Source organism: Ammospiza caudacuta, chromosome 24, assembly GCF_027887145.1.
Source record: "Ammospiza caudacuta isolate bAmmCau1 chromosome 24, bAmmCau1.pri, whole genome shotgun sequence".
Classification (NCBI taxonomy): Eukaryota; Metazoa; Chordata; class Aves; order Passeriformes; family Passerellidae; genus Ammospiza; species Ammospiza caudacuta.
In genome coordinates this window covers 6,155,444-6,168,311 of record NC_080616.1, presented here as the reverse complement: position 1 = coordinate 6,168,311, position 12,868 = coordinate 6,155,444, and the positions used below count along the sequence as shown (strand labels likewise).

Sequence of the window (12,868 nt, the reverse complement as noted above, 5' to 3'; positions counted from 1 at the left end):
GTGACAGGGATTGAAGGTTTGGGGTGCTGAGTCCCCCCTGCATTCACAGCAGCTCCTTGTCCACAAAAAATCCCAAAACCACCCCAGAGAGTGAAGTTTTGGGGTGCTGTGCTCCCGCTGCACCCACACTGGCTCCCCCTCCGCAGAAAACCCCAAAACCTCTCCGTGTGTGAAGGTTTGGGGTGCTGAGCCCCCTCTGCACCCACACCAGTTCCCCCTCCCCAAAAAACTCCAAAACCACCCCAGAAAATGAAGGTTTGGGTTGCTGAACTCCCCCTTGCACCCATAGCGGCTTTCCCTCCCCAAAAAACCCCAAACCTCTCCGTGTGTGAAGGTTTGGGGTGCTGAGCCCCCCCCGCACCCACACCAGTTCCCCCTCCCCAAAAAACCCCAAAACCACCCCAGGGATTGAAGGTTTTGGGGGGGCTGAGCACCCCAAAGCTGCTCCCTAAAACCCGAGGGATTGGGATTGGGATTGGGAATGGGGATTGGGATTGGGGCTGGCAGCTCCTGTGGGGTCACGGCGAGGGCTGGCACCCCCTCATTAGTGGGGTTGGAGGGGTTGGGGCTCCCCAGCCGCGGTTCCCAGCGCTGGGTCCCCATCTGTCACATCGGGCCCGTCCCGGTGCCCACCGAGCCGCTTAATGAGGGGCTTAATGAAGATTAGCGGCCGCTAATGAGCGGGGCCGGGGGGTGACACAGCGGGGTCTGGGGGTCTCCGGGTGTCCCCGGGGGGCTGTGGGGGTGTCCCGGCCGCCCCCCCACCCCCCCCCCCGAGCAGATGGGCGCTGCGGGAGGGTGGGTGGGTGCGTGGGGGGCGATGCGCCGCTGGCACCGGGAACATTTTCGCGGCCGTGGGTGGGTGGGTGGGCACGAGGCTGCCCAGGAGGGGCTGCCGCGCTCGTCCTGCCCCTCCTGGGGTGCGCCAGCCCCGCGGTGACGTCCCCAAGGAGGGGGGTGGTGGCCCCCTGAGATGAGCTCTGTCCCCGGGATGGGGACACAGAGGGGCATAGGGAATTCCTACCCTGCCCCAGTGAGGCTCCCCCTCCCCAAAAAAACCCCAAAACCACCTCAGAGAGCGAAGGTTGGGGGTGCTGAGCCCTCCCCCCCGCACCCATACTGGCTCCCCCTTCCCAAAAACCCCAAAACACCCCAGAGAATGAAGATTGGAGGTGCTGAGCCCCCGCCCGCACACACACTGGCTCCTCCTCCCCAAAAACCCCACAACCTCTCAGTGCGTGAAGATTTGGGGTGCTGAGCTCCCCCTGCATTCACAGCGGCTCCTTGTCCCCAAAAACCCCAAAACCACCCCAGAGGCTGCATGTTGGGTGTGCTGAGACCCCCTGTACCCACACCAGCTTCCCCCCTCACAAAAACCCCAAACCACCCCAGAGAGTGAAGATTTGGGGTTCTTCTCCTCCCGGGAGGGGCGCAGGGCTGGGTGAGCTCAGTGTCCCCATCCATCCCTGCCCGGGGGGTCTCTGCAGCCCCCCCAAACCCTGGGCTGATCACTGGGGTCCCCCGGGTGCTTTGGGGCCGGACACAGCCGGGAGTCCCCCTCTGGTGGCACCTCCTGGGGTGGCACTGGCTCTGTCCCCACCGTCCCTGGGGACACCCGGGGGATGTCACCGCTCCTGCCCTGGCTCTGTCCCCACCGTCCCTGGGGACACCCGGGGGATGTCACCGCTCCTGCCCTGGCTCTGTCCCCACCACCCTGGGGACACCCTGGGGATGTCACCGCTCCACTCCCGCCCCTCTCAGCCCCTCTCGGGCTGCTGGAGCGGAGCCACCTCCGGGCTGGTGGCCTTGGGGACAATGTAAGGAGCCAGCAGGGGACGGCGGGTTTGATTGGCCGCGTCCTGTTTGTCACCTCGGCCAGACCCCCGAGTTGCCCCTTCTTCCTCCTCCTCCTCCTCCTCCTCTCCGTGCCTTAAAAACCCTTCCCAAGCCCTTCCCCAGCCCCTGCAGACGAGGAGGAGGAGGAGGAGGAAGGACAGACAGGGGGTACGTCCATCCCGGCCTCGTTTGGCACCTCCAGAGCCCCCCCAGCTGGAGGATGGGAGGGTTTGGGGGGTTCAGGGATCTCAGAGCGCTGGGAAAGGGCAGATCTGGGGGAAAACAGGAGGAATTTGGGAGCAGCGTCCTCGGGATGGAGTGAAAAAAACTCCGGCCTGGGTGGTGGATTTGGGATTTGGGGATTGGGGATTGGGGATTGGGGATTTGGGATTTGGGGATTGGGGATTTGGGGTTTGGGGTTTGGGATTTGAAGGGGGTCGGGACCCTCGCCTTGCTCTGCCGTGGGTGTCCCACGGGAGGGAATTCTCCATTGGGAATGGGCCCTGGAGGGTTTGGATGTGGAGCTGCCAGCACCGGGGGATGTCCCCGTGCTGTCACACGGACCCCGTGGCCTCTGGCCCGCCAGGATGTTGGAAAAGCAGATTTAGAGCTGGATGTGGGAGCAGAAGGGGGGAGCAGCAGTTTTGGGGCTCCTGGGGCTGGTTCTCCTCCTCTGCTGGGCGTGTTGGGCCGGGGGCTGGTTCCACCCATCCCCACGAGGGCCACGACCCCCTCACCACCCCCCGAGCCCCCTCATCGCCCCCCGAGCCCCCCATCTTCCTCCCGGGGCTGGGAAAGCCGGGCAGCCCCGGCAGCCCCGCGGGGCCTCTCCTGCACAGCCGAGCGTGAAATGCGCTGAAAAGGGTCACGGAATGTCCCCTCTGTCTGTCCCCTCCTGGGGCTGTCTGTCCCCTCCACCCCGAGGTTTGCGGCTGTCTGTCCCCCATGGAGCTGGGGCTGTCTGTCCCCTCGGGTTTTGGGGCTGTCTGTCCCCTCCCGGGGCTGTCTGTCCCCCCCCAGGTTTTGGGTCTGTCTGTCCCCTCCACCCCGAGATTTGCGGCTGTCTGTCCCCTCTGGGTTTGGGGCTGTCCCCTCCCCCCGGAATTTGGGCTGTCTGTCCCCCCAGGATTTGGGGCTGTCTGTCCCCTCCACCCCGAGATTTGCGGCTGTCTGTCCCCCCAGGATTTGGGGCTGTCTGTCCCCTCCACCCCGAGATTTGCGGCTGTCTGTCCCCCCGGGATTTGGGCTGTCTGTCCCCTCCCGGGGTGGTCTGTGCCTCCCAGGTTTGGGGTTGTCTGTCCCCCCAGGATTTGGGACCACCTGTCCCCCCCACCCAGCCCTTGGTGACATTCCCGGTGCCGTGACCCCGGCCAGGTGCAGGATGTGTCCCCTGGGCTGGCTGGGGGTGGCCGCCCTGTGCTTGGGGACACTTTGGGCGGGGCCAGCCAAGGACAGGAGGAAGGAGGAGAAACCCAAGGCTGAGCTGAGCCTCTTTGAGAACCTGGACTTGGACAACTACGACGTGACCTTGGAGAGCTACGGGGACATCCTGGACCTGAGCAACTACGAGGAGCTCTATGACTACGGGGACCTTGTCCCCAAGGTGAGGGGGACACAGGACAGCCCCTGGTTCCATCTTTGGACGGGGATTTGATGCCAGGGATGGATGTGGCACTGCAGGAGGAGCCCTGGCAGCTCTCCCAGGATTGGGGAAGGTTTTTACTCAAACCAAACCCCTGCCAGCTCTTGGATGTGAGGATTCCTTCATCCCTCTGGGCCAAGAGAGCTTGGAGAGCTTTCCAAGAGGGAATCAACGACCCCAACCCAGTGACTCTGATTGATGCCACCCTCCCCAGAGGGCACAAATCCCCCACACTCGCACTCTCTGCTTGCAGATCGAGGTTGGCACCTTGGCTCCCCGCCCCAAGGACCCCAAAACCCTCCCAGAGCTGGCTGAAACCACATCTGGAACCCCAAATCTGCAGCCCCCAAGCAGTGCTGGCCCCGTGCCCTCAGCGCCCATCCCCAGACAAGGTGAGTTGTGCTCCCTTGGGATTCACCCCCATGTCACACAGGTGAAGTTTTGGGGGGAAAAAAAGGGAATTTAGGTGCTGCCAGCAGCTCTTCACAGGGTTTTGGGGTTGAGTCTGCTCACAGGAGGGCTGCAGAGAGAGAAATTGCTGGGAAAAAATGAACTCCAGCAAAGCAGCGAGGCTTTAATGAGCAGAGGCTTCGCGACAGTGGCAATTAGATTAGTGACAATTAAAATCCTGCGGCGAGGATAAATATCTTTATTCCTTTGCTGTCACTCCAGGCTGGGAAAAATTAAGTGGGAGGAGAAAGGAAATTGGTGCTGAGCTGCTCTGAACCATCCCTAGAAGGGGTTTGGGAACCTTGGGGAGAGGAGGGGGATCAGGTGTGGGCTTGGTTTTACCCCTTGGGGACAGGTGGGATCAAGAATTTTTCTTGATTCAAAAGAATTTTCTTGAGTTCTTCTTCCTCCAGTGGGAGACTTAAAAGGACCAGGAGAGCTTTGGGTGTAAAAATCTGAATTTGGGGGCTTTAATTTCCCCTCCTCCTGCAGGAGGGGTTTGATCCTGGGCACTTCATACATTTATGGGGTTTTTTTGCTTGGAGTTTCTGTCCCTTCCCTGGAGGATGCGGGGCTGTGACAGCTCTGGGTGTCACCAGCTCTGTGTCCTTATGGCAGGGTGGGCAGATCCCACTGTTCTGGGGTATTTTATGGGGTCAGGGGGCTGTGACAGCTCTGGATGCCACAGATCCATGTCCCCACAGCTGGATGGGCTCCTCCTGCTGTTCTGGGGTATTTTATGGTGTCAGGGGGCTCTGTGTGTCACAGACCCATGTCCCCAGGGCAGGGTGGGCAGATCCCACTATTCAGGGGTATTTTATGGGGTCAGGGGGCTGTGACAGTTTTGGTGTCATGGACTTTGTGTCCCCACAGAGCAGGTACATCCTCCCTCTGTTCTGGGGTATTTTATGGCGTCAGGGAGCTGTGACAGCTCTGGGTGTCACAGATCCATATCCCCACAGCCAGGTGGGCAGATCCCGCCATTCTGGGGTATTTTATAGGGTCAGGGAGCTGTGATAGCTCTGGCATCGTGGATTCTGTGTCCCCAGAGTGTGAGCATGTCCCTGCGTTGTTCTGGGGTATTTTATGGGGTCACAGAGGGCTGTGACAGCTCTGGGTGTCACAAAGTCCATGTCCCCACATCCTCCCGCTGTTCTGGGGTATTTTATGGCGTCAGGGATCTGTGACAGCTCCATGTGCCCCAGATCCATGTCCCCATGGCTGGATGAGCTCCTCCCGCTGCTCTGGGGTATTTCATGGGGTCAGGGAGCTGTGACAGCTCTGGGTGTCACCAATTCCATGTCACCATGGCGGGATGAGCTCCTCCTGCTGTTCTGGGGTATTTTATGGGGTCAGGGGGCTCTGTGTGTCACAGACCCATGTCCCCACGGCGGGATGAGCTCCTCCCGCTGCTCTGGGGTATTTCATGGGGTCACTGCTTGTTTCCAGGGCTGCCCAGCTGCGTGCTGTGCCTGTGCCTGGGCAGCTCGGTGTACTGCGACGACGCGGGGCTGGAGCAGATCCCGGCGCTGCCCCCGGACACCGCGTACCTGTACGCCCGCTTCAACCGCATCGGGGCCGTGCGCGCCGGCGACTTCCGCGGCCTCGGTACGTCGGGGTCACCACCAGGAACATCCCGCCTCTCCAATGGCACTGGGCAAACTAACGGTCCATCAAATTTCTTTTCCTCCATAAAAGAATGCAAAACAATAAGTTATTTACAGAAACGGCGTGAGAAAGTTGGTTACAAGAATGTAAACATTAGAAAATCTTAAAAAATCAGGGCAGCAGGGAATAAACCACCCTGGCTTTGTCCCTGTCCTCCTCCTGCCCTCAGAGAAGCTGAAGCGCATCGACCTGAGCAGCAATTCCATCTCGTGGGCGGACGCGGACGCCTTCCGGGGGCTGCCCAGCCTGCAGGAGCTGCTGCTGCCCGAGAACCTCCTGACGGCGCTGCCCGAGCTGCCCCGCGGCCTCGTGCGCCTGGACGTGCGCCTCAACCGCATCCCCAGCGCTGGGCTGCGCCCCGAGGCCTTCCGGGTGCGCCCCACACATGGGGGGCTCTGCCAGACACAGGGGGACGGGGGTGGAGGGAGGGGAGAAGGAGGTCAGATCCAGGGGGATCAGATCCAGAGGGGTCAGCTCTATGGGGGTTCATCGATGAATCTCTCAGAGGTTCATCTTAAGGGGGTTCATCTCTTGGCGGTTCATTGGTTTATCTCTTGGGGGCTCATCTCTGTTGGGGTTCATCTCTACTGGGGTTCATCTTTAGGGAATTCATCTCTTGGGGGTTCATTGGTTCATCTCTAGGAGGTTCATCTTTATGGGTTTCATCTTTACGAGGTTCATCGATTAATCTCTATTGGGGTTCATCTCTATTGGGATTTTATCCCTATTGGGGTTCATCTCTATTGGGGTACGTCTCTAGGTGGCTCATTGGTTCATCTCTTGGGGGTTCATCTTTAGGAGGTTCATTGATTCATCTCTTGGGGGTTCATGTCTATTGGGGTTCGTCTCTAGGTGACTGATTGATTCATCTCTCGGGGATTCATCTTAAGGGGTTCGTCTCTAGGTGGCTCATTGGTTCCTCTATTGGTGGTTCATCTCTAGGGGGTTCATCTTTAGGTGGTTCATCTGTAGGGGTTCCTCTCTAGGGGTTCATCTCTTGGGGGTTCATCTCCAGGGGGTTCATTGGTTCATCTCTTGGGGGCTCATGTCTATTGGGGTTCATCTCTTGGGGGTTCATTGGTTCATCTCTCAGGGGTTCATCTTAAGGGGTTCATCTATTGGGGGGTCATCTTTAGGGGTTCATCTCTTCTGGGGTTCATCTTTACTGGGGTTCATCTCTTGGGTGTTCATTGGTTCATCTCTATTTGGGTTCATCTCTTGGGGGTTCATCTTTAGGGGGTTCACCTCTAGAGGGTTCATTGGTTCATCTCTTGGGGGTTCATCTTAAGGGGTTCATCTCTAGGGGTTCCTGTCTAGGGGGTTCATTGGTTCATCTTTTGGGGGTTCACCTCTAGGGGTTCACCTCTGTCCTCTCCCTGCAGGACCTGAAGCAGCTGCAGTTCCTCCATCTCTCCGATAACCAGCTGGATTTTATCCCCGTGCCCCTTCCCGAGAGCTTGCGCTCCCTGCACCTCCAGGTGGGATGGGCTTTGCCTGAGTTCAGCAGATCCCACCTCTTCCTCCTCGTTCTCCTCCTCCTCCTCCTCCTCCTCTTATTCATTGTCCTGATCCTGGTCCTTGTTCTTGTCCTGGTCTTCCTCCTTATCCTCATTGTCCTGATCCTGGTCCTGGTCCTATTCCTAGTCCTGGTCCTGGTCCTGGACTGGTTCTGTTCCTCCTCCTCATCCTTGCTGTCCTGGTCCTGGTCCTATTCCTAGTTCTTTTCCTGGTCCTTATCCTGGTCCTGGTCCTTATCCTGGTCCTGGTCCTCGTCCTGGCTCTGACCCTGGTCCTTTTCCTTTTCCTGGTCCTGGTCCTAGTCCTGCTCCTGCTCCTGCTCCTGCTCCTGCTCCTGCTCCTGCTCCTGCTCCTGGCTCTGACTCTGGTCCTGGTCCTGGTCATGGCCCTGGCCCTGGCCCTGATCCTGGTCCTGGTCTTTTTACTGGTCCTGGTCCTGGTCCTGGTCCTGGTCCTGGTCCTGGTCCTGGTCCTGGTCCTGGCCCTGGTCCCCCTCCTCCTCTCCCTCTCCCTGTGACCTGGCCGTGCCCGTGTCCTGTCCCCGCAGAACAACAACATCCAGACGATGCACGAGGACACGTTCTGTGACAGCCAGGAGCAGGGCCAGATCCGCCGGGCGCTCGAGGACATCCGCCTGGACGGGAACCCCATCAACCTCAGCCTCTTCCCCAACGCCTTCTCCTGCCTGCCCCGCCTGCCCACCGGCCGCTTCTCCTGAGCCCCCAGAGCTGGAAATGCAGGAAAGTGATCCCAGATCCCATCCCAGAGCACTCAGACCCCACTGCTCCATGGAAAATGTGATTTAAGTGGAGATGTTCCCCCCCAGGGTGAACTTGGTGCTGGGGCAAACATATAAAATAAAAACAAAATGAAATAAAGATTTGGAAATGCATTCAAAGCTTGTTCTTGACAGTGAGAGTAGAGGAAAGCCCTCATCCAGCCCAGCAGTTTTGCTTGGATTTGCAAAGATGGGATTTCACTGTGTCCTGTTTCTTCCTCCATTCCTTCCCAGAGGCTCAGGGAGATCCTGAGATCCTGAGGTTCTGAGATCCTGAGATCCTGAGATCCTGGTCAGGGTGTCCTGGTCAGGGACCAGGAGCTGCATTGCCCCAGAGAGGTGACACTTTGGCCACCTCAGGTGTGACCTGTCCCCTGGGCTGTGCCTGTGCAGCTCCAGGGGGGTGTGGCACATCCAGGTGTGATGGATTTGGGATGGTATCCATGGATTTGGGATGGTGTTCATGGATTTTGGATAGTATAAAAGGATTTGGCATGGTATCCATGGATTTAGGAGGGAACCCCTGGATTTGGGAGGGAATCCCTCGATTTGGGATGGTGTCCAGAGATTTGGGATGATGTAAATGGATTTAGGATGGCATCCATGGATTTCAGAGTATATCCATGGATTTGGGACAGTATCCATGGATTTAAGAGGGTGTCCATGGATTTGGGAAGGTATCTCTGGATTTGGGAGGGTTTCCATGGATTTGGGAAGGTACCCCTGGATTTGGGATGATATCCATGAGTTTGGGATGGTATTCATGGGTTTGGGATAATATAAATGGATTTGGGAAAGTATCCATGGATTTGGGATGGTGCCCATGGATTTGGGATGATGTAAATGGATTTAGGATGGCATCCATGGATTTCAGAGTGTATCCATGGATTTGGGACAGTATCCATGGATTTAAGAGGGTGTCCATGGATTTGGGAAGGTATCTCTGGATTTGGGAGGGTTTCCATGGATTTGGGAAGGTACCCCTGGATTTGGGATGATATCCATGAGTTTGGGATGGTATTCATGGGTTTGGGATAATATAAATGGATTTGGGAAAGTATCCATGGATTTGGGATGGTGCCCATGGATTTGGGATGATGTAAATGGATTTAGGATGGCATCCATGGATTTCAGAGTGTATCCATGGATTTGGGACAGTATCCATGGATTTAAGAGGGTGTCCATGGATTTGGGAAGGTATCTCTGGATTTGGGAGGGTTTCCATGGATTTGGGAAGGTACCCCTGGATTTGGGATGATATCCATGAGTTTGGGATGGTATTCATGGGTTTGGGATAATATAAATGGATTTGGGAAAGTATCCATGGATTTGGGATGGCGTCCATGGATTTGGGACAGTATACATGGATTTGGGAGGGAATCCCTGGATTTGGGATGGTATAAACAGATTTGGGATGGTGTAAATGGATTTGGGATGGTATCCATGGATTTAGGAAGGTGTCCATGGATTTAAGAGGGTATCCATGGATTTGGGAAGGTACCCCTGGGTTTGGGATGGTATCCATGGATTTGGGATGGTATTCATGGATTTGGAATGATATAAATGTATTTGGGATGGTATCCATGGATTTGGGACAGTATCCATGGATTTGGGAGGGGAATCCCTGGATTTGGAATGGTATAAATGGATTTGGGATGTTATCCATGGATTTGGGATGGTATCCATTGATTTGGGAGGGCATCCACAGATTTGGGACAGTATCCATGAACTGCAGAGAGCCCTGGAGCTCCCCGAGCCCACCAGCCCCACCAGGATCTCCCTGGGCTGGAGCTGGAACCCCCAAGCCCATCCCATTTTTCCGCAGCCAGCGGGAGCTGCCCAGCGCTGTGGGATATTTTCCATCTCTGATGGATTCATCCCTTATATTTTTATCCACGTGTAAGAAACGCCATGAGGGGGATGACACATCCCTGGAGAATCCAGAGCCCTGAACCGAAACCACGGAGCTCAGCCCACATCCTCAGAGCCCGTGGAGGCATCCGAAGGCGGCTGGAGAAAACCTGGGAAGAGGATCCAGCTCCTCATCCATGGGGACGGTGTGGGCACCTCCTCTTGCCCCTTTTCCATGCAAAACCCAGCCCAGGCATGGATTGCTGACCCAAAATCCTTGGGAAAATGGGATTTGGTGTTGTTTTATCCAGAATTGCAGGATTTGTTGCCGCTGTCGTTGTGTCAACAGCCTACAGATCTGCTGCCTCCTCATCCTCATCCATCCCACCCACCCTTCCAACACCTTCCCACCAGCCTTTATCCTGCTGATCCCATGGGATGGAGCCCCCAGCACTTCCCTCCCCAAATCCAGCCCCATTTCTGCCCCTGCAGAGCTCTGGAAAATGTGGAACCTCCCCCTGTCCCCTCCTGTCCCATCCTGTCCCCACGGCTGAGGGGACCCCAAAACCACCCAACGCCCCTAAATCCCAACTCTCCTGTGGAAAATCCCTCTCAGAGCTGCTCATTTCTTTAGGAAAAGTTGGGATTTCTGCCATTCGGGCTCCAGCAGGATGGAATTCACTGCATTTTCCCTGCCGGTCCCTTCACGCTGGTCCCGCTAGAGGGCAAAGGCAGCGCCGGGAATGTCGGACCTTCCCTTGGAACGAAGCTCTCTCCCTCCTGGAGCCTTCGGGGATCCCGGGAATGCCCACCGGGATCGGGGACAGCCCGGGAATGATCCGGGGAAGGGCTCGGGGGAGCTGCAAGGGCTGGGATGCCCAGGAGGGTGAGGGGATGGAGCCTGGATTTACAGAAATCCCAAATTTCCGAGAGCAGTGAGGGGCTCTGGGGGGCTCTGCTGGGGCAGAGCTGAGGTTCAGGGCGGGTGTCTTGGGTGGCTTTTGTGTCCCTGTCACCCCCAGAGAGGAGGGACCCTGGAAAGACCGAGCTGCGGCTGTTTTGGAGCTCAATTATTGATTATTGGGGCAGTTATTGATCACGCCCTCGTGTCCTCGCTGCGAACCGCCCCCCCCTCCTGCCACTCGGGACTGTCCCCAGGCGCTGCTGGAGCACCGGGATGCTGTTCTGGAGCATCCAGGAGGGCACAGAGCCCTTCCCGGCGCTGCCATCGGGGCTCCGCATCCCTGTCCTCGCCTCCATCGCCGCTGCCCCGCCCGGGGAGCGTTTCCGAGCGGATTCGTGGCTCTGCCTCCCTCCTGCCTTGTCGCTGTGCCGCTCAAGGTCACCTTCCCTCGGCGGGGCTGCGCTGTCACACATCGATCGCTCGGCTCTGGCAGCGCCGGCTCGCAGAGCCCCCGCCAGCTCAGCATCCTGCGGCTGCTCCAGATGGCCCCCGCCCCTGCTCTCCTCCTCCTCCTCCTCCTCCTCCTCCTCCTCCTCCTCCTCAGTGCGGGCCTCCCCGCTCCGCTCCCAGCCCCCAAACAGAGACAGAATTTGGGGGATTCTCCAAATGTCCCCGCAGAGAGGGACCCGCTCCTCGCTGCCCCTGAGGGAGGTGGGGGGAGATGGGACAGCGGGTGACGTCCCTGGGGGACTGTGTGACATCCCTGGGGACACAGGGACTGCGTGTGACATCTCTGGTGGGCTCAGTGTGACATCTCTGGGGACTGCGTGTGACACCCTTGGGGGGCTCAGTGTGACATCCCTGGGGACGCAGGGACTGCATGTGACACCGCCAGGGGACTGCATGTGACATCCTTGGGGGACTTTGTGTGACACCCCTGGGCCGCAGCTTGTGACATCCTTGGGGGACTCAGTGTGACACCCCCGGGGGACTCTGTGTGACATCTGTGTGACATCCCTGGGGCACAGTGTGTGACATCCCCGAAGGACGGAGTGTGACACCCCTGGGAGACAATGTGTGACATCCCTGGGGACACAGGGACTGGGTGTGACACCCCTGGGGACTCTGTGTGACATCCCTGGGGCACAGTGTGTGGCATCCTTGGGGGGCTCAGTGTGACATCCCTGGGGGACAGCGGGTGACATCCCTAGGGGACTGCGAGTGACATCCTTGGGGGCTCTGTGTGACACCTCTGGGGACACGGGGCCTCTGTGTGACACCCCTGGGCCACAGTGTGTGACACCCTTGGGGGACTCTGTGTGACACCTCTGGGGACCCTGGCTGTGTCCAGGAGTTCCCTTTTCCACCCCCAGCTCCCCATTCCCAACCCCTCTCCCTTCCCCTCACCCAAATTTCCTCTCCTTTCCCCCACCGGGAGCAGCCCCGTGTCCTTTGGCCACCACATGGGGACAGAGCCGTCCCCTGGTGTCCCTTTGCAGCTCAGGGATGTGACACCACAATCAGGGAAGGACCATGGGACTTTTCAGCCTTTTGGGCCCTGGAAAAGCTGGGAAGATCCCTCAGAATGACCAAAACCTCATTTTCCTGCCCCAATCCCAATGGGGTCATTGTTGGAGTCATTAATTCCCCTCGGAATTAACAAATTATTCTGATTATTAACGGGGCTGCTCCAATTCTGGACTTTTCCCCCTTTTCTTTTCCCAGAAAATCCCAGAGCTGGGATTGATTAGGTGGCAGCAGGGGATGAAAGGGACACCCATGAATTATCCCTGAGGTGTGGACAGCTCTGGGGTCCCTCCAGGGAAACTCAACAATGGGAATGAGAACAGGATGGGGGGAACAGCCTGAGCTTTTCATCTCCCCATTTCCCCCTCCACCACTGGAAAAACAACAGAAAAAAAACCCCAAAAAAACCCAACAAAACAAAAATAAAGGAGAAAAAAACCCGCAGCAAAACGCAGCAAACACATCCCTTGTCTTTTTTTCCACATCCCCCTCCCCCTCGAATTGTATAAAAATAATCCGTAAAAAATTCCGATTTCTCGGGCTCAGCCCCCTCCCTGCCGCATTCCCGAGGGATTGGGGGTTCCTGCAGCATCCCGGGGTTTTCCTGCCTTTCTGTGGCACCGGGATCCCTGCCCCGAGCGCCTCGGGGTGCGATCTGCCATTGCCACGCCGCTATTTTTGGCAGCCACGCGTT

General features: G+C 57.7%; 1 protein-coding gene across 1 annotated transcript; it reads left to right on the top strand.

The window, feature by feature from the left end:
• The first annotated feature begins 3,217 nt into the window (after positions 1 to 3,217).
• On the top strand, positions 3,218 to 7,832 carry OPTC (opticin). Its single transcript, XM_058819557.1, has 6 exons — positions 3,218 to 3,439; positions 3,732 to 3,870; positions 5,378 to 5,536; positions 5,766 to 5,968; positions 6,979 to 7,074; positions 7,662 to 7,832. The coding sequence occupies exons 1-6, from the start codon at positions 3,218 to 3,220 to the stop codon at positions 7,830 to 7,832; spliced, it is 990 nt and encodes a 329-aa protein (XP_058675540.1).
• The last annotated feature ends 5,036 nt before the right edge of the window (positions 7,833 to 12,868 follow it).

Excerpts from the sequence above, each read along its gene's own strand:
- OPTC (XM_058819557.1), top strand. The coding sequence starts at position 3,218 with ATGTGTCCCCTGGGCTGGCTGGGGGTGGCCGCCCTGTGCTTGGGGACA. Across the intron at positions 5,969-6,978 it reads TGCGCCCCGAGGCCTTCCGG|GACCTGAAGCAGCTGCAGTT; the intron begins GTGCGCCCCACA and ends CTCTCCCTGCAG. Across the intron at positions 7,075-7,661 it reads TGCGCTCCCTGCACCTCCAG|AACAACAACATCCAGACGAT; the intron begins GTGGGATGGGCT and ends CTGTCCCCGCAG.